Genomic DNA, 21,790 nt, shown 5'->3' on the forward strand with positions numbered 1-21,790 from the left:
GGTATTTTGTAAAACAAAGCCAGTATAGATGATCCGGGGCATTTACCTTCACTGAAAGTGAAACCTGATTGTTTTGGCAATCTCGTAGCCTGGTTATAACCAGTTCCGTTCTCCTCGCTGAGCTCGGCTCACTCCGCTCACCAAACCTGCCCCCATTTCCCACCAACCCCCACTATACTTATATTTATTCTAACCCCTCATCACTTGACATCCACACCTGACCTATACATAGACCAACCAATTCCATAACATCATCTTCTGATTAACACTCTATACACCACTCCCATCATTAAGTTACACTTGCCTACTAACCACACCCCCACTCCAACTCAAATAACTTACATCCTCATCACCTTAATCACCTAGTAGCCATTTTTCTAACATTCTCTATCATACAAAATGAAAACTACACTTGCATGTCTCTCATTAGCCCTCACATTAGCCTACATTACATCAATATATACTAATTTACTTCTAAATAACACCTCATTCCATACATGTTTCTATTTTCACAGAAACTCACATATACTTCTTTATCAGCCCCACATTTCTCAATCTTAATATTACACCTTTTATTTGCATTGTTAGCACACAAAGTTTTAGCTCTAAGAAAAGCTCACATAGATCCAGCATAGGAATAACACACATATTTAAACATATAATATCAACCATAAAGAGACTTTTAATCTCTGGTGATGTACACCCTAACCCAGGTCCACTCAAATCCAAACAGATATCTGACCTACTAATTCTTAATATAAACATAAGAAGTATTGCTAATAAGATTCCGGAACTGCATGCATTTGTAACCCATTACACTCCTGATGTACTCACCATCACAGAGACTTGGCTATAACCTAGAATACAAAATGAAGAATTCCTCCCCAACGTTATAACACCCTAAGACTGGATAGAGTCGGCAAAAAAGGAGGTGGAGTAGCCATTCTCTTTAAAACACACTTAACCTCCAACTCCTTCAAACCCCTTTACCTAAATTCCATACCGCCGAAATCCTTTCTTCAGTCCTTTGCTTAAAACAAAAAAAATCAACATCATCAAAGCAGCTCTACCATAATTGAGGAAATCTTACAGTGGACAAAATACAATCTACCACAAGAAACTATCCTACTAGGTGACTTGAATGCTGACGGGACATCCTGTAACTCCAAAAACCCCACTAATCACATCAATCTTTATGGGTTCTCTCAACTAATTCAAGAACCCACTAGAACAGACAAAAGAACACATAGACAATCCATGCTGGATTGGATACTGGTCAATTACCCCAAACAAAATTACCAGACAGGTTTCCTACCCGATGGCCTCAGTGACCACCTCCCCACATTCCTACTATGTAAACATACTTCCATACTGAAAACCATAATTCATAGACTAGTACGAGATGATCGCAACTTAAACCCTAATGACATCAACACTGTTCTAAGTCATTGTAACTGGAAACCACTAAAAATTCTTCGATTAGGAAAGGCAGTTGACTACTTTAATGCTACTTTTATCAACATCCTTGACAGACTTGCCCCTACTAGGAAAGCTAGAGTGAAAGCCAACTATGCAGCATGGCTAAGTAGAGGAACTAGAGTCCTACTAAACCACAGAGATAAAGTCTGTAAAATATGGAAAAGGGAAAATATCATCTGTTCTAAACAAAACTACCAACAGCTTAGAAATTAGGCCAAGGAACAAACCAAACAGGATAAACAGAACTACTTCCTAGGGGCCCAAAGCAAATACTCAAAAAACCCACAACAATTCTGGCAGTCTATCAACTCCTTACTAAAACCAGGGAGAACCACTACTCCAGTCCCTAACTCCACAAACAATACCATTGACATAGCCAGTCAATTTAAGCACCACTTTATAAAATCCATTCTGGTAATATCCAACCAACTATCCAAAAATAGCCCTTCATGCACCCTTACTAATCATACAGAAAGCATTCCTCTCCTTACTCTTTCACCAGTCCCCACCTCTATAATCAAAAACTCCTTCTAAAACTAAAACCTACTACCCTTGCATCTGATACCCTACCTGCAAACTTCCTAAAACTGGCTGCTGAATTCATATCTTACCCAGTCTCCATCCTTATAAACCACTCCATACAGGGATCTTATGTACCAAAACTCTGGAAAGTTTCATATATCATTCCTCTTCATAAAGGTGGGAACTCTTATGACTTCTCAAACTTCTGACCCATTGCCATTCTATCTCCTCTTTCTAAAATTCTGGAGAAGTGTATCCACCTCCATATCATGAAATTCCTTAGCACACATCAACTACTGTCTACCACACAACATGGCTTCCACCCACATCATAGTATTACCACTGCTCTTCTCTCTTTCACTAATCTAGTTAACCAATATAGGAACAACAATAGCTTCACGTCTGCCATTTTTTTGATCTCTCCAAAGCATTTGACATGATTTCACACCCCATTCTACTAGATTATCTTGCCTCACTATCCTTTGCCCCATCTACCATTGCCTGGTTCACAATCTACTTATCTGACAGGCAACAGTCAATCCAATGGCAAGGTGCATTGTCCCCTCAACTTCCCACCACCATAGGTGTCCCACAAGGCTCAATACTGGGTCCACTTCTCTTTTCTATCTACACCAATAATCTACATAGTTCATCCCAGTGTGCCACACTTATTCAATATGTAGATGATTCAACTTTCATCTGTACAGCCACATCTCTAGCCATTCTGCAACAACTTACCCAGGAAACCTTTAACTCTGTTGAAAAATGGATTTCTGATATTCAACTCATCCTAAACTCCAACAAAAGTAAATTACTACTATTTACCCCCTAACAAATCAAAAACTTATCCTCTGTTCTTCTCCATCACTTCTAAAAATGGTACTACTATTTCCCCTTCTAACCATACCAAACTACTTGGCATTGAAATTGACAAAAACCTTTACTTCGATGTTCATATCTCACAAACCGTAAATAAAGTTTACAAAAAAATGGGCACACTATATAGACACAAAAACTTTCTCTCAGACCAAGCAAGACTCACTCTAGCTCAGACTCAATTATTGTCCACACTAATGTATGCAGCACCAATTTTCACCCAAATCAGGAAAACAGATCTAGATAAACTTGAGTCATGCTACAGTAAGATAGCAAAGTTTGTTAAAAATACCTCCTTCAGAGCACATGATTGTGTTGCTCTAAGAGACCTAAATTGGCTAGAACTACCTCAACTACTTAATTACCACCAGTTAGTCACTGCTTACAAAATTCTCAAGTACCCTAATAAAACCCCATCACTAACTCAACTACTTACACACTACACAGCTAATTGCCCTCTCCATTCTTGTGATAAATCTCTCCTCTGTATCACTAGAGCAAATAATACTGCAGGAAAAGCACTTTATTCCACCTCCGTTGCTAGGAACTGGAACTGCCTTCCCCCCTCACTGACCAATGCCAACACCACCTCACACTTCAAAAACTCCCTCAAATCTCATCTAATCATCACCTGGCTGTGTCCCTGTTTTACATAAACTTACAACTTTCCTAGCCTTTTCCTCCTCCAACCCTTCCAAGTTATGTGCTATACCTCTTGTATCACACTACAGCCCAAATAATGTCTTGAGTTCAGTCTATAAGTAGCTTTTACCTGTGCTATTTGTAACTTCTTTTACTACGAAAGTGTATTGTCTGCTTGCATTTCTATTGTAAATCTGAACATTTTTTCTTTAAAAATCTGCATGATTGCTATTCTACGCTGTATATAAATGTTCTGCTTTTGTTTTGTACTGCTCTGTAAAAAATGTTTTTTTCTTTTGTGGAGCTTTTCTGTCCAGGCCTCCGCTGTAAATGGACCTAGTCCAGTTGGAATTTCCCGGTTAACAAATGTAAAATAAAAGTAAATAAATAAATAAAATCTGACAGATTTGGAGCACTTTTGCAAGGAAGAGTGGGCAAATATTGCCAAGTCAAGATGTGCCATGCTGTGATAGACTCTTACCTAAGAAGACTGAATGCTGTAATTAAATCAAAAGGTGCTTCAACAAAGTATTAGTTTAAGGGTGTGCACACACAACAAAGTATTAGTTTAAGGGTATGCACACATATGCAACTAACGTATTGTACGTTTTTTATTTTTTTATATTTTTTTCCCCTAACAGATTTGTTTGTTTTTCAATTGAATTGTACAGGTTATAGGTCACATTAATGTGGGAAAAGTTTTGAAATTATTTATTGTGGTTTCATTTTTTTATATCACAAAAACCTGGCATTTTAACAAGGTTGTGTAAACTTTTTATATCCACTGTACACTGGTTGCATATCAATACTTAAACAAGGGGAAGCACATTAGGGCTAATATTGAATGCATTCTGACCATCATTTTTTGTCTGGATGATGATTTCCTGTATCTCTGAAGCAACTGCACTTATATTTGTTTGTGATCTTGCACTTTAGCAGCTTTCTAAACTGCAAGAGTTTAGTGGCTCTGTGTAATTTATCAGGTATTAAGTTCCACACAATAGTGGCCATGCTATAAATATTTAGCCAAAAGTCCGAGAAACAATACTGTGAAGCTATTTTGTGGAATGCTTTTTTAAATGCTTCCAAAGTGAATGGGATCTGTCTAGCACTAAGCTTTTTTTGACTTCTTAAACTGTGGTGGACATTTCTAATTAAAAACATGTTTTTATTAGAGGGGAGTAAGTCATTTAAGAGTTTGTAGATGGGTGATTCTAGCAAATAATTGGCTGTAGCTTTGACCTATAACCATTTGGTTCTGAGTGCCATTCCACAGTGGTTCCCTGTTATGTGATAAATGTATAAAACAGAGTATTTAATTTTCATTTGTTTTTGAAACATGACTGTGTTTTGTTGTGAGTTAAGACAGATGAGTGCTTACTCAAAGTGTATAATCAGGACAATTTTATCTGTGGAAAAAACAAGCCTTGGGGGTAATAAGTAAGTGGAATATTCTGTAGTATAACCCCAGATTTCTTTTCATATCATTTTTAGTTGGATTATGGTCCGTAATGCGAATGGGTATCTTTGATTGGGTTTTTTTCTCTGCCCTGAATAATATTGCTGAAGATGTTTTAGTACTGATAGATTTTATTTTCACTTTTTGCCCCCATAGTATGTCAAGACATCAGCCTCCTCCTAGCCAATTGGCTCATTTATTTCCCATCAGTGGAGTTAAGCTTGATTTGCAGGGGGTCATCATTCAGAGAGTCATCAGAGGTGGTTTGGACTTTTTCCTTTATGCCCTGTTTCCCTGTGTGCACTCAACTAAGCATGCAGAGGAAGCCATATAATTGACTGTTTGTTAATTCCATTGAGTTTGCTAGCAAGCAGCCCTAAAACATAGAAAGTGGACCCCCGCTTCATCACCAGGAAAAGTGCACTTCCCTGTATGCTCCCTGAGTACCCTCAAACCTCCCCACCCTCTCTGAAGAGACAAGCTGTGCCTTCTCAGTCCCTGCCCTTTTGCCTGGCTCCTCCATTGCCAGGGCTGTTAATTGAACCTCAATGACTGAGTTTGCAGTCAGGGGGTCATCCTTCTGAGCCATTAAACCAGGCACTGACAGTTAGTTTTCTGGTAGTGACCCAGCTCCATGTTTGAGCAAAGTCAGGTTAAACCTGACTACTGACTTCTTTGTGAGATTTATATCATTTTATAAATATGTAATCAGCATATGATGCCGATATTTGGGAGATAAGAGGATAAACTGTTAGATTGTAGTGAGAAAAGAAGATGTCCCAGCACTGAGTCTGTGGGACACCTGTACTTGAGTCCCAAGTGTAAGATAAGGCATATTTATGACAGACTACAAAGGTTTTGCTTAAAAAATATTTAAAGTAGTCACTGAACCAGAGCACTGCTTCTTCAGAAAATCCAGTTTTAAACAATTGCAAAGTAATAATTGACTATCAAATGTTTCAAATGCTTACTTGAAAGTAAAAAAAAAAAAATAGAACCAGTAAATAGACCATTATTCATATTGCTATAAATTTGATTGGTGAGTATAAATAGTGCAGTCTGGGTATTGTAGCTGGGATGAAAACTGTGCTGTCTCTCTCTGTACGTATGTCATACTTTTAATACAATGTAAAATTTGTCTCTAGGTTGTTTTTTAAGGACACTTACTAAAGGACAGTAATTAGCAGTAGGTCTGAAATCATTGAAGAAGGGGCAGCATCGGATACTGTTTTAATACTGTGTGGCATGGATTTGGTTATCAGTGTTGACTGAAGATGTATTTTAAGAGGAGGCATAGAACTGTACTACTTAGGCAAAGTAGCTTTGGATAAATATGTGGAAATTTTTGTTGTAGAAGTAGTCAATTTGGTGAAGCAAGTCTTGAATATAGGAACTCTACTAGCCAATCTATCACAGGGACTATAAGATCCCTAGACTTATGAATCTTTAAGTTCTTGACACCCTTTTACAAACACTTAGCAGTGCTTGCCTCCCAAATCACATAGAGCTATACAGGATAACTCTGGTAAAAAATTGTTTCTACCTATCCAGTCATCAGGAATAGTCTTAAAGGCGTAAAAGGTAGCACATCACTTGATCCATGGAGTAACTTATTCTACAGGCTGTGAAAAAATTGAGTTAGGAACCTCCCTGCAAAGAGTCTTGTTTATTTGTTGGTATAAACATAAGTCCCTAGTTTGGGTGTTTTTGAAGCTACTGGTTTTATGAGGAAATAGGAGTCTGGCTAGGACTGGGTCTTTCATGGCCCAAAAAGTGAGACAAAGGTAAACATGGAGCAGCCCATAGGCTGCTGAGTATAAGGAGAGTTGTGATAGTTGAAGGATTTAAGGGCTATGTGGATATGGATCCCTATCAGATGATCGAGTTTTCAGAAATTCGAAATTCATATGGCTGAAACCATATGATTGAGTTTCTGAAAAGTCAGATATTTTGAATGGAGACTGAGGCACAGTGCATAATGGGAAATTTACCCTTTTCCTCACTGTAGTGCAATCTTGGAGTTGATATATTTAATTTGCAGGGGCCATGGAGGGTGCAGGGGGGCTTGCTCCCCCCTGGCAAAATATAACAAATAGTTGGATTGTTGTGGTTTTTTTTGGATGTTTGAGTTTTCTAAAACTTGATCATATGGTCTCAACCATATGTATTTTGAGTTTACGAAAACTCAGTCATCTGATAGGGATCTGTGTATGCATATATATATATATATATATATATATATATATATATATATATATATATGTGTGTGTGTGTATAAAATCTGTATATACATACATATATATATATATATATATATATGTATATATATATATATATATATATATATATATATGTGTGTGTGTGTGTGAGTGTGTATGTATATATATATATATATATATATATATATATATATATATATATATATATATATATATATATATATATATATGGGTCTACTTCACTTCACCTAAAACTCATTTCACTGACAAGTAGTACTGGCAGTGTGTAGAGTACTGTAAGGCAAGTAAAAGGTATAGGTCCTTTTCCCCACTGTAGTGAGATCCCGGAGTTAGTATATATACTTAGAGGGGTGTGGGAGACACAGCCCCCCACCTAGTTTGATTTTATATTGTCCAGTTTGGTTTTATATTGTTCGGTAAAACCAAAGTAGGTGGGGGGGGCTACGCCCCCAACCCCCCTAACTGTATATACTAACTCCAGGATCGCACTACAGTGGGGAAAAGGACATATACCTTTTACTTGCCTTACAGTACTCTACACACTGCCAGTACTAATTGTCAGTGAAATAAGTTTTAGGTGAAGTGAACTTTAGGTAATTTGGTTTCTGTGAAATGAATGTCAGTGAAATGAGTTTTAGGTGAATTGAAGTAGACCCATATAGATACATATATATATATATATATATATATATATATATATATATATACATATATACATATATATATATATATATATATATATATATATATATATACATATATATATATATATATATATATATATATATATGTATATGTATATGTATATACATGGAAACACTTTATAACCTCGAATTACTGAAATGTCGAATTTCAGTATCTCGAGACTATAAAGCCGAATGTTAAAAATAGTGAAAGGTCATAATCGTGAACTCGAATATATGTCGAATTCGCGGTTATGACCTTACGCTGCATAATGTCCTGGATTGTGTTTTGATGGTGCGCGGTGCCATGTGTGGATGTAGGTGTTATGTCAGGTAAGTGTTTTCTAGGGGTTTTGAGTGGGAGTTAGAGTGTGTGTAAGTGTGCTGATGTGTTTGATGTGTGTGTGAGGGGTCGGAGAATGTGCGTGTGTGAGTTGGCTTTTGTTTTGTGTTTGTGTGATCTCGGAGTTAGTATATATATAAGTAGGGGGCGTGCAGGGGGGCCTTTCCCCCTGCTTATGTGTGTATGAGTTGTGTATGTGTGTAGTTTTGTTTGTTTATGTTGTGATGTGGGTGTTGTGGTGTATGCGTGGTATAGTATGTGCGGTTTTTTTAGATAGATGTATGTGATCTGACATCACAACAATACAAAAGTGGTAACTTGATATCCATTCACCCACCTATTACCTATTAAAGTGTGTAAATGATCTGCAAATCTCCCGTGAAATAGCATTGATAACAACTCTTCCTTTTCCCTTTAAACTGTGGGAATTAACTAAAATATTTGCACAGTTCTTCACTTTTAAATACTTAAAGTTAGACCTCTTAGTTTTAACACATACAGATTTAGTCCTAAGCAGAGAGATCAAAAACCTCATCACTGATCCTTCAAAAGCGCAGGTAAAACTCGTCTGTCACCACCACTGCCCCCCCTTTGTATTGTGGGAACAGTTTAGTGCTGACCATGGCAGAGTCAAGCCTTTCCTCCTGATACTAGTATACATTTGCTGACAGGTGTGCATTTCCTTCTCATGCTGGCACTGCTTCTGTCTCGCTGTCTCTGTCCTTCCCCTGTACCTCATACTGATGCCTCCTTTATTCCTCTGTATACTAGGTGATTAAATGATCTCCCTGCTTTTGTACATCAATGTCTTTATTGTCTCATCTCTAAGTCCAAGACTAATTTCCCCATTTTAAGCAGCAGGTTGCAGTCAGCCTGTGGCAAACTGAGTGGTTTTGCTGCATGCTGCAAAGCAATAGATTTTACCAGGCTGCCTCCTGGTTCACCACATTGAATTTTATCTACACGCAAAGTGATTATCAGTTAATTCTTGATCAAACCAACATACCTGCATATTTTACCCAGTTTTGTCACTGGCATTTTGGCATATTCTTCAGAGCTCCTTTTGCCTATTTCCTGACTAGTTTATTTTGGTGACAAAACTTCCCCATTGCAATATCCACACCTCTGTAAGTCAGTGTGTGATAAGCAGGGGCTATGATCTCATAGTTTGTAGCACTGACTGTTGGAGAATATGTAAGTAGGCTGGCCTTAGAAGCATATGTGGTAAATGCATACTGCTTCCCTAGGTTATAACCAAAACCAGTCATACCCCACTAAGCTTTACTATTACAGCTACAGTGCAGTTATATAATCACTGGTGTCTTAGGATTTCACTTGCCTTGCAGTCATCCCAGTACATTCAGTGCTATCTTAACAATGTCTTCCTTGTTAGTGTAGTACTGAGTATACCCTCATGTTATGTAGGAGACCAGGGTTCAATTTCCTGACGGAGAGTAGATGTACCTTTGGGAATAGGGCTGGCATAATAGGGGGAAGGGTTAACATAATGGTTAAAATCTTTACCTCACAGATATAAGCTACAGGGTTTGATTCTGACCTCTGTTTATTGGCTTGGCTTGTAATAATCTGCAGACTGATAGCTTAGTATTTATCTAAGAACCTGTGCATAGTAACTGAAGCCTGAACAAGAATTTTTTATATGCAGACACAAAGTGTCCCAAGAGAGGCTGATGATACCTTTCTAGTGTTGGCATCCCCTTTCATGCCTTCATGGTAACTGGTTAGCAGACCAAAAATGCAGTTACTGTCCATATATAATAAAAGCCAGGGTCTATATTAGATCAACGAACAATTAAATGTTCAAATCCGTAACGGTTGACCTTTACAGATCGAACATTTAAATATTCAAAAATCTTTAAATATAGAAAACAAAAAAAAAACGAAGTGACAAAAACAAAAACCAAAGGGTGTAAGCAGGGGGGCACCCACCACACCCCCCTACTTAAATATACCAACTCCAGGATCGTGCTACAGTGTAGGGAAGGGGAAATTTCCCATTTATGCACTGTAGTGCACTGATGTGCGATCTCGGAGTTGGTATATTTAAGTAGCGGGAGGTGTGGGGGGTGCAGGGGGCTTGCCCCCCTGCTAAAACCCTTTTCTGTTACTTTTTTTGTTTAATTTGTTTTTATAACATCTTCAAACATTTAAATGTTTGATCTCTAAAGGTCGACTTTTAGAGATTCAAACATTTAATCATTCGTTGATGTAATATAAACCCTAAAAGCCACCCATAATATAATCATGTAATAATAACTGATGTACCAGTTACAACCTGTTGAAGTTGAATGATGAAAGTATTTACTAAATGAAAATTCAGCAACACACTTTGTATATTGGCATGTTTAGATAATTTACAGTTACACAAAGCAACGCAAAAATAAAAAGATTGAACTGACAAATAGCAATTAGGAAAAATGCTATTTGTCAGCAGTGCATGTTCATTTTTGTTACATTACTGATTTTGTTACATGGTGTCTGTATTTTGTAATTGTTCCTGATTTGTCTGCTTATCATGACTGTATAGTATTTGACCTGATTAATGAATATAAATATTGAGTTCTCTGCTCCCAACAGCGGCATTGTGGGTTATGAGTACACACTGCCCTAGATCATTTGGATTACCTTGATGTTTATACTTTTTGTGATCTAGCTTTATGCATATAATCAACCTTTTTTTTTTCTTGTAGAACTCTAGATGGTGGGAAAGAAGTAGGTATCATTGAAGTCAGTCGGATGACAATGGGAGAAACAGAGGATGGGGTAACGGATAATGTCACAAAAGAAACACAGGAGCAGAAGGTATGGCTTGTTTGCTTCAATACTGTTAATTTTTGATGAACAAGCAGTCTCACTTTGAATCATGATATTTGTGTATGTGTGTATTTCTTATTTATGCCTTTGTAAATACTCTGGTTGCATAAGAAGTTGCTTTGTATGTAGAACTGCAGCTTGTGAGGGTAGAGTGCAGTAAATTAATATGTCTAGTTTACTTTAAAACCAAAAGTAAAATTACTGTGGCGTGGAGATCGCTGTCACGACAATGTTTCCTGGGGTTAAAACCAAGCCAAACCGCTAATCTGGAGCAGGTTCAAACTTAAATGTCTCCGAACTGTTTAAAAAACATCCACTTTATTGAACAGAGTAGAAAAAAGGTTAAGCGCTTTCACACACAAAAAAGTGTGCTTCCTCAGAACACTACTTTCAACTTAATCATTCAATTTATACATATGTTGGCGCCAAAAATTTTAAACATTCCTTAAAGCTATAATAACATCCTATTTAAAATATTTAATTTTCCTACTTGTTTACTAGTCTTAAATTTCATGTATTTATGTTAATACATGTTTATGGATAATCATAATTTCTTTCTAAGATATACCTGGTGGGTGCTAGTTAAAAAACTTTACATTGTTGCATTCTACTAATATATTCCATCACACTCATATAAATTCAATACAACTATACTATCTACACTAATAAAAATGAAAAATTATCTATACATACATATAATAAATACTAAAAAATTATGTTACTAAAAATGTGTTACTAAAAATGTGTTAAACTGCTTTTGTATATTAGAAATAGTATCTCAAAGCCCTAGGGGGGGTAACATAAAAGGACACTTATCTTACAGAGAATGTTATTGGCAGATACTGTTGGATGCCACTACCCCACCTGGGATTAATGATTTTATTTCTGTTAAACTGATACTAGCAGTTTAACACATTTTTAGTAACACATTTTTAGTAACATAATTTTTTAGTATTTATTATATGTATGTATAGATCATTTTTCATTTTTATTAGTGTAGATAGTATAGTTGTATTGAATTTATATGAGTGTGATGGAATATATTAGTAGAATGCAACAATGTAAAGTTTTTTAACTAGCACCCACCAGGTATATCTTAGAAAGAAATTATGATTATCCATAAACATGTATTAACATAAATACATGAAATTTAAGACTAGTAAACAAGTAGGAAAATTAAATATTTTAAATAGGATGTTATTATAGCTTTAAGGAATGTTTAAAATTTTTGGCGCCAACATATGTATAAATTGAATGATTAAGTTGAAAGTAGTGTTCTGAGGAAGCACACTTTTTTGTGTGTGAAAGCGCTTAACCTTTTTTCTACTCTGTTCAATAAAGTGGATGTTTTTTAAACAGTTCGGAGACATTTAAGTTTGAACCTGCTCCAGATTAGCGGTTTGGCTTGGTTTTAACCCCAGGAAACATTGGCGTGACAGCGATCTCCACGCCACAGTAATTTTACTTTTGGTTTTATCTTTGCTGTTTTTTGGTTCTTTAGTTTACTTTAAAGATAGTGAACAACCCAGGCTGATAACAAACTGACTTTTGACCACCATATTTCCTCCATTGTACGGAAGGTTTTCTACATGGCCCACCTCATTAGTAAGGGTATTTCATCCAGGGACAAGGAGGTCATAACATCCCTGTATTCTTCCCTTATAAGACCGGTTATTGAATACAGTGCCCTTTTCTGCATGTACCTCGCAAAGCACATGGGACAGTTGGAGAGACCACAGAAATTCCTCACCCGGATAATCCAGGCCCTCAAACATCTACCATACACAGGTATGCTAAAAGTCCTGTCCCTCTACTCAGTCTCCTACAGACTCCTCAGAGGTGACCTCTGTCTGGCATACAAAGCAATCTCAGACCCTGCCCTGATGGGACTGCTGCATATCCACAAGTCAGACTCCACTTAACTAACCTGCAGATGAGACCTCAGCCTGGTCTGTGACATTGGGTCCCTATTATATGATCGAAGGCGCATTCCTTCAAATGCGTCTTGATCGAACTTGAAAGCACGAAACAGCAAAATAGTAAAATGGCATATAAGTGATTTCTTTCCCTGGGAAAAAAAATCGCTTGGCCGCCTCCATTAATTTGCCATTTTCGTCACTGTAGTGCGATCTCAGAGTTGGTATATTTAAGTATTGAGAGCAAACCCCCCACACACACACACTTTATGTAATGTTTTAAAGTTTTTATTTTTTTTTTTGTGAAACAGTGATTTTTTTCCCTTGGAAAAAAAATCACTGTTGTAAGTGTTCAGGATTGTAAGCTTTTGATTACATGGGGTTGATAAATCAGCGTTCACTTTTTTAAGTGTTCGCTGATTTAATATAGACCCGTGACATCAAAAGGACTTGTAAGCGGGACAGATTTGTGTCCCAGAGACTACATCCTTCTGTGGAATAGACTCCCTCTCCACATCAAGCTGAGTACCTCATTATCCCTTTTTAAGTGCAACCTGGATAACTGGATGGGGAACAGAAAATACACCCCTGAGATTCCACCTGTGTCCCTGCTGGACAGTGGCATAGGGTGCTGATTTGTTGGAACAAGGGCTAAATTCTTGGCTAGGTTTGTAAGGGCTTCAGGGCCAATAGCCTAGTAACTTTCTATGATCCTATGAAGAATTATAAGCAGCTCAAAGGAAAAACTATGTATAGTGAGAACTGAAGGCTGTAGCTTGTAGACTGTATTGTTTCATATACATCTCAAGAGTTTCAGCTTATGTTTGTTATTTTCATATTTTGAGACAGCAAAAGCATAATGTATGCATGCATGCTCTGTGAAAGGGCAATTTAAGTTTAGTCTGCTCTCAGCTTATGATAGGCTGCCTGTTATGAAAGTGGATGTTTGCAGTAAAAAAATTCAAAACATTGCTTAAAGAAGTAACGAGTTTAATAACTTACTGTATGGCAAGACATTACCATATAGTAAATGTCACTATTTTCTACATAATGTAATTAGAAACATTAGCTAGATAATTATAATTTATACTTAGTGCAACATAAATCATGATGTGTATGTAATTATAAAAGCTGAGGCAGATAATTATAATTTATACTCAATGCGTAGTAAAGCTCACTATATATTAACCTTGACAGCGTTTATTGTTTTCAGTTTTACAGTATCTTTGAAATATGTAGATTACTTAGATGGTTGAAAGGCATTCCTTTCAAACAGTAATTCAAGAAAGTTGGTTTTGTTTGATTTTTTTTTAACCAGCAGTGATACTGTTCTAATAATTCTGATTTGTGATGCCATCAGTATTGCAAAAAATCCCAGCATTTCCTTAATTGCCATTCAGAAAAAAATAACAGCAACTTTTATAAAATTATATGCTATAATTGTAGCCAGTGCAATATATTTTTAATTTTCTGTCACTGATGTAATTATATATATATATATATATATATATATATATATATATATATATGTATGTGAGTGTGTGTGTGTGTGTGTGTATGTATATATATATATATATATATATATATATATATATATATATATATATATATATATGTGTGTGTGTATGTGTGTGTGTGTGTATAAATATATATATATATATATATATATATATATATATAATATATATATATATGGGTCTGCCTTCTTTTTACAAAATTATGTTTCAGTGAATGTTACTTACCCTACTTCTCCAAAGCTGCATTCCACCAAAAGCACAGACTGCCGAAGTCCTTTCCCTATGAAAGGAACCACTTGGCCACTATGGTGAACTTTGCCCTCTCTTCACTGTAGTGCATTCTCGGAGTTGGTATATTTAAGTCAGGGGGGGGCGTGGGGGTTATTTGTTGATGTAGATTAGTAATGCTATGTTCCGTTTATCTGTTTCACTCGCAGTATTACTTGACATGGATACAATATTTATTTTACTTACTGTATTTGTTGGTTATCTGGGAAAAATCAGTAGGCACAATTGTCTCTTTTCAGTGGTGACCTGTTAACACTTGTCTGGTTAAGAATTGCTCAGAATCACACAATAGGCGAGCAAAGACTACACAGAAAACTCTTGAAATGGGTCTACTTCATTTTACCGAAAGGCCAAAATACAGATGACCACAACACCGAGACGAAAATCACAAAACATGGAATCATGATTCAGGTAAGTATGCACAAGGCAAGTGAATACTTGTCCAGTTTGGGGATTGCGCCCTTTCTCTACAGTAGTGCAATCTCGGAGTTGGGGGTGTGGGGGATGTAGCCCCCCCCACCTAGGTGGGTTTTAGGTGGTGTGTTGTTAGTTACTGTTGTTTTGGGCAAGTATTCACTTGCCTTGTGCACACTTACCTGATTCGTAATTCCATGTTTGTAATTTTTGTCTCTGCATTGTGGTCGTCGTTATTTTGGCCTTTCAGTAAAGAGAAGTAGACCCTTTAAAGCACATAATCATGCCTGTAATGTATGTTTTCTGTATAATTTTGGTACAGTGGTTAAAAAGAAAGCAAGGGTTAACATACCTTTCACAATATCTGGCATGGTGTGTTACTGTGTATAGAAGAAGGCATCCTACTAAATTTACAGTGTTTTGTTTCTCATGTTAATTTTATAACTGTATAAATTTCGTGATGTACTGAACTACACTGTGTTGTGATTGTCTAGTGTTTTTTTTTTTCAGAATAAGAGCTAGCACTGTGTCTGTGTTGGTGTAGAGCACAATGATTATAAACTAAGTAATTTTTGCACTGTGACTTATGAATTATGATTCCGTGTCTCATTACTGTTATGCCAACATACCTGCATAGATAAACTTAATGAAACTTATGGCACTAAAATTATAAAAAAAAAAATCATGAAATCCATGTTGAAGCTTCAGTAATATAATTCAGGAAGTATTAAATTATATTATCACCAAGTGGCTGATTTGTAAAAAAAGACAAGTTGTTTATAATGTAATGCTGAGGTAAAGTAGTTATTTCAAGTTTAAATCCACTTAGTAAATTAACAAACGCCACTTGAAAAAATTGATTTTCATGTAATCAGCCAGTTGTTGACAAAACTGTGTGTGGAGTGTTTGTTAACTAAAGTTCTAAAGCATGGAATGCATATATAATTCAAGCTATCTAAAACTGAACCATAATGGATCTTAAAATGCATGTTCAAAACAGCAAACATAGTATAGGGAAATAAATTTAATTGTTTAATAAATGCCACATCTGTAATTAGTTTGCACAGTAGTACAAGTCTGGGTAGTCTGTGAAATTAGTTACAGGCTTACCTGAACAGATGAATCTTCATATGGGTTGTAAATAGGGATGCTCGCGCTATGGGCCAGATTAAAAAAAACTTGCTCTTTGAGTAAATGACTTACTCTGAGACTTGCTGTCAGAGTAAGTCACATACTCTGTAACAAGTCTTTTGGAATCTGGCCCTGGTGTAAATCTATTTACATTTTGGCCTTGCACCAAAGTAAGTCACTTACACAGAAAATAAGTCTTTCGGAATCAAGGCAGCTAACAATGGAGTAAGTCACTTATGCGGAGAGAAAATCTTGGAATTGGGCCCATTGTGAGCCCCTGATGTATGGAATTCCATAGGGTAAACTCAGCAAAGAAAAGTAAACATCTTCCTAAAGTTTTCAGTTTAATTTTAAGTGTTTCTGCTATCACAGAGGTTCACTGTAGTATGCTTGATGGACACTGGAGATACACCAATCCATTCAGAATGATGGTCACTTACCAAGCTGGACTTAAAAATTCAGGAGAAAGACTGACATGAATACATTTTTTCACTAAAGATTTACTTATCATAAGTAGAAGATGGCAAAGTAACAGATCTATATAGTGCTTAACAGTGGTAACTATAGTCCCATCAAACCTTGTTGAAATTGGCAGCTTTAAGCTTCCACTCACTCCTTGAGTCTCTCAGTTAGCAGCTTAGGTAAGTCTTGTAATCACATAACCAGTGGTTTATACTCAAAGTCAGTGTAATAGTTACAGGTCAGAAAAGTGTTTGATTAGCTACATGACTGAGTGAAAGGTTCCTGCCACTATTCAGGTATCACATTGAACGAGTGTCATTGAAGTTTAAAGAAACTGAGTTAAGAGAACTGTAAAATGACTGTATTCATAAGCCCATAAGTTTACACTAGGCATGCAGTCTAGAGAACCACAGCTAGTGTAAGCACAATAAATGCTGAAAAATATCAGTAACCTAGTCCAGTCAAGACAACCATACAACCTATACTAGAGCTGAATTTATGAATAACTATCCAGTTGTTGAGATTGGTATTAAATATAGCTAATGAGTAGCTTGGTGTGATACATTGGATTACAAATTTTTCATACCATCAAGTCTTATTTATGTGCCATTAAAGGTTAAGGTCTTTGATCAGAGTGTTTGTGAGGCAGCTTATCTTTTGTAGGTGAAGGAGACCAAGCAGGGCAGGGTCATACATGGCATAGAAGTCTAGGCTTAGATCACGTCAAAGGAGTCTGTATTAGTTGGAATATAGGAAGATGGTTTGTAATTTGTAAAGGGGGCTTGGTCTAGCAATTTTCTTGGTTAGAATTCTCTGGGGTCTTTCTATCTGGAAAAGATGTTTGGGAAGGTACATGTGAGTTGAATTTGACGTTATGCCCAATGAAGGATCTGCACATAGGAGAACTATAACACTGTAATTCAATAACTGTGCCAGGTAGAATAGTTTGCTGACTAATAATTGAAACATAGTAGTCAAACAGCATTTTATTATCAATGACAGTACTCTAATCTCTGATGACAGTTTCAGTTTTAAGGGGCAATGTCTTTCATGTGGAATGAACTGGAGAAGTTATGTTTCCCAAACAGAACTGTACTACAATTTTGACATTATGCTTGAACATGTGAACAGAACACCAGATTATAGCCTCATGAAGTACTTCTTGGTGTTTGTGAGTATCAGTAGGAGGTCACACAACAGTGTTACCATAGCTTTTTGACTTTTGCCTTATCAGCAGAAAAATAACACCAAAGTGGGGGGGGGGGGTCCACAAGCAAAGACTTGTAGTACACCACAGGTAATATTCTTATAGGTGGAACAGGTACTGCCAACCCTTACGGTGTGAGTTCTCTCATTGTGCCATTTGGCTGTCCTTTGGATGATATATGGATTAATGTTGAGTTCGGTCAGTTTGTTGATAATACCCGCAGTAAGTATTGTATAAAAGGCTACAGCTATACCAGGACTGTGCATTGTATCAAAGGCTACAACTGTATCTGCATGGAGCAGTCTATCAAAGGCTTCCGTTTATTTGCATGGGGCATTGTATCAAAGGTTATAGCTTTACCTGCACTGAGCATTGCATCAAAGGCTACAGGTGTATCTTCTTGGTGCATTGTATCAAAGGCTGTAGCTGTACCTGCACTGAGCATTGTATCAGAGGCTACACCTGTACCTGCACTGAGCATTGTACCTGCACTGAGCATTGTATCAAAGGCTTCAGCTCCATCTGCATGTTACATTGTATCAAAGGCTTCAGCTAGGTCCAGACAGACAGCGTGGGCAGAGTAGTCCATGTCCATGGCTTCCATAACCCAAAGAAATCAGTAAGACTGAGTACATAGGAGATGCCACTGGCAAAACCTAATGAGGGACTGAAGATTCCCTAATCCTTTGTTTATAAGCTCAGCTGTAATGTACTGCTTGACTTAGTAACTCCATTTATTTGTTATATATCTAGCATTTCATTTTTGAATTCATGGTGTGCATTTGTTGATAGATAACTTGTCTTTGATTTTATTGCCATTTCCAGTGTCAGATTTAAAATGCCTAAATGAATACTTTTCATTTCCTTGTACTGAATCTTTTAATGTTAAGTGTCAAACTTGCAGAATATTTCAAATCCCATAGTCTTGTTTTAATAACTGGTGCATTTATTTACATTTTATTGGAAATGGCATTTCTTTGTGAATTCTCTATTCACTTGCATTTCTGAGGAAAGGAGAGAGGAAGAGATCAGCACAATATTTTTGTAGATGTGGTGTGAGCATTGAGATGGTTGCACATGAGACTGTTGCAAAATATCTTTAAGGCTGAAATCCTTTAATTTTTATAGTTACGAGTTCCACTCCTACTTTACAAATGCAGGTTACTGAATCCTGATCTAATTCTGATCTAAGTGTGGTATATTTTGCTGCATCTATTGGCACCACTTAGGAGCAAACATGCAGTGCCTCTTCCCCAACTATTTTTCACAAAATAAATGGATTTATTGACATCTGCTTCAGCTATATACACTTGCCATGGACTTTTCAGTGTTTGCAGTAATTATTTTCAATGTTGCACTAAGCTGTCTATACTTTGTAGCAGTGATTGTATTTGTTTAAATCATATATGATTTTTCAAACAGTGGGACGTCCTCTTGCCAGTCCGTAGTTGCACTCAATACATGTTTTTCTTGTCTGTGTTTGTGCGTATTATGCCTGACGTATTAACTGGTTGTGAGTAAATTTCTGTAAGAGAGTGCCCATACACTTACTAGGCAGGCATATTGTTGATTTCTGCTCTCTCTAAGACAGAGGCTGAGTATTTAAACTTCTGTTTTGTTACTAACATATTATGTGAGTAAACTTAATATATGTGTATTATGCTGTAAAAACGTTAGCACTGCAGTGTGTACCTGTATGCAGTTTAAATTACACTACAAAAGTTACGTTAAGTCATTGTAGCCTATTTAAACCTGAGGGGCAGCATGGTAAGAAGTCACCCAAGTACTGTATGGAGTTCTTGAGACCCATCTCTGCAAAAATGCAGGAATAAAGCTGGCTTGATGAAGACAAACGGGTATAAGTTCTCTGCCAAATGTCATGAAAAGAACTGAAATCAAGTTAATATTTCGACAAATGAAGAGGACAGGATGCTGCCAAAGTTTCACTCACATTACTGCAGCCAGCAGAGGAGGATAGTACCTCAAATTTCTTCCTCAAATCTGTTGAGCAAATTCAAATTTAAGAGCTACTTAGAAAAAGGAGGTTTTTTTTGTGTGTGTGTGTGTGCACACGCGCGCATGTGTTTCCATACATGGGTATATGCATGTGTGTCTGTGTTAATTTTTTTCTCTATTTGTCTGAAGCCTGACAGTGGTTCTACATATACCATTTGGCTAGGAACATAAGCTATCAAGAGCCTACAGTTACTGCAGAATCAACATACCTCTGTTAGATATCACTTGCAGTGTAAATTATACAGTTCTGAGAAGTATGGATTTCTGTAGTGCCACAGCCATCCATTTATTTTTTTAATGTCACATTGTAACATTTAAATAGCAGAGCAGAAAATGAGATGAAAACTATTCAGTCTTTACAAATTTTTGTATTTAATTTTGTAACATAATTTTGTAATGTAGAGAAGATTAGCATGGTAATTTTTCTTGGAAAATAGCACTCTGCAAAGTCAGTGAAGAACTAGGTAAAGGTGAAGTTGTCAAATGTTTAAAAAAAAATGGTCAGTCTTTGAAACAAAACACTTACTTCACCTCCTTGAGAGTATTGCTAGTATGCTGTCCTATTTCCTGCAATGTCTTCCTCTGTTTCAAAACAGAAATAACATATTAATGAGCACAGCATATCCATAGTAACAGAAGACAGGTATAGTTATATGTTTAAGCCTACTGTACAATTACTCACCAAAAAAATGAAGTCTTACTGTATTAAGAAAGCAGTTTCTCCTTAACCCCTTCTTCCCCTTAGCACATAAGTTCTAGATGGAGCCTCTGTAGATCATCATGTTTATGATGGCACTGCTTGTCAAAGCAGGTGATGTTCATGGCATTATTCACCACCTTGGCAAGCTTATACCAGGCATCCATCCTAAACGTAGGACCTTTGTAGTCTGCCACTAGATGCTCAGTCATCAGGTTAAGCCCAAAAGTAAAAATGATAGCTTGGATGCAACACCAGACATCGCGGATATCATATGATGTTAATCTACAAGCAGCACAGTAGCATGGTGCCCATGTATGACAGTATGACACCTGTGGTTAGTTGTTCAAGAATGGGTAAAAGCTTTGCAGCGGGGCTTCACAAGAACCCCTACTTTACCTGACTTTCATGCCCAGGCCCAGCCATGATGGGAGGCTGGGTAATGAGATGACCATGATTACCAACATGATACAAATCATTTTTACTGAAGTTGGGTACCACAGCCACATACACCTTAAAAGATGATAGTGCTCATGTGTGAGCCAGACTGGGCCATATAGTGAGGAATGGAGCTGATAATGCATTGTGTTCCATGATTCAGAGGCCATTAAACTAAATTACATCATTAGCAAAAATAACTGTACCACAAGCATTATTATAGTGTAGTAAAAAGAATGTTCACCTATGTAAAAGATCCTGCTGCAACAAACATAGACTATTGCAGACAGAGGTTAACTTACTGTGCTGATAAAACAAGGAAGGTGACCATAAAAAAATTGCTGGTAATGCACACCACCATTACAGTGACTGACATAGAGTGCATTGCTGCTGCACGCAGTTTTCTTATGTGGAGCATTGTCTGTGGTAACACTTCTGGAAAGCTGAAAGGGCGAAAATAGAAAGGACACACATGAACAGGTAACAGTCCTGGCACAGACAACAGAGAGGAATGCTTACCTACCCTACAAGTAAGCACTAACTCACCTTGAGATAGTCACTATGTTATGGGTAGTGTACAATTATAGACCTTGGAATTTGGTAAGAGTAATTTGAACTAATGCTA

The 21,790-nt window shown here is 36.8% G+C and overlaps 1 protein-coding gene across 6 annotated transcripts in view; it reads left to right on the plus strand.

Annotated features, from left to right (window-relative positions):
- The window catches only part of INPP4B (inositol polyphosphate-4-phosphatase type II B), a 4,727,932-nt gene that overhangs the window by 2,514,165 nt on the left and 2,191,977 nt on the right, over window positions 1–21,790 (plus strand). For all 6 annotated transcript variants that reach the window (XM_044062266.1, XM_044062271.1, XM_044062267.1 and 3 more), the window contains one exon: window positions 10,956–11,067. In XM_044062266.1, the coding sequence (XP_043918201.1) occupies window positions 10,956–11,067 (112 nt within the window). The remainder of the gene's footprint in view (window positions 1–10,955; window positions 11,068–21,790) is intronic.

This window comes from Protopterus annectens, chromosome 2.part1 (assembly GCF_019279795.1).
Source record: "Protopterus annectens isolate FY-2018-M chromosome 2.part1, PAN1.0, whole genome shotgun sequence".
Lineage (NCBI taxonomy): Eukaryota > Metazoa > Chordata > Ceratodontiformes > Protopteridae > Protopterus > Protopterus annectens.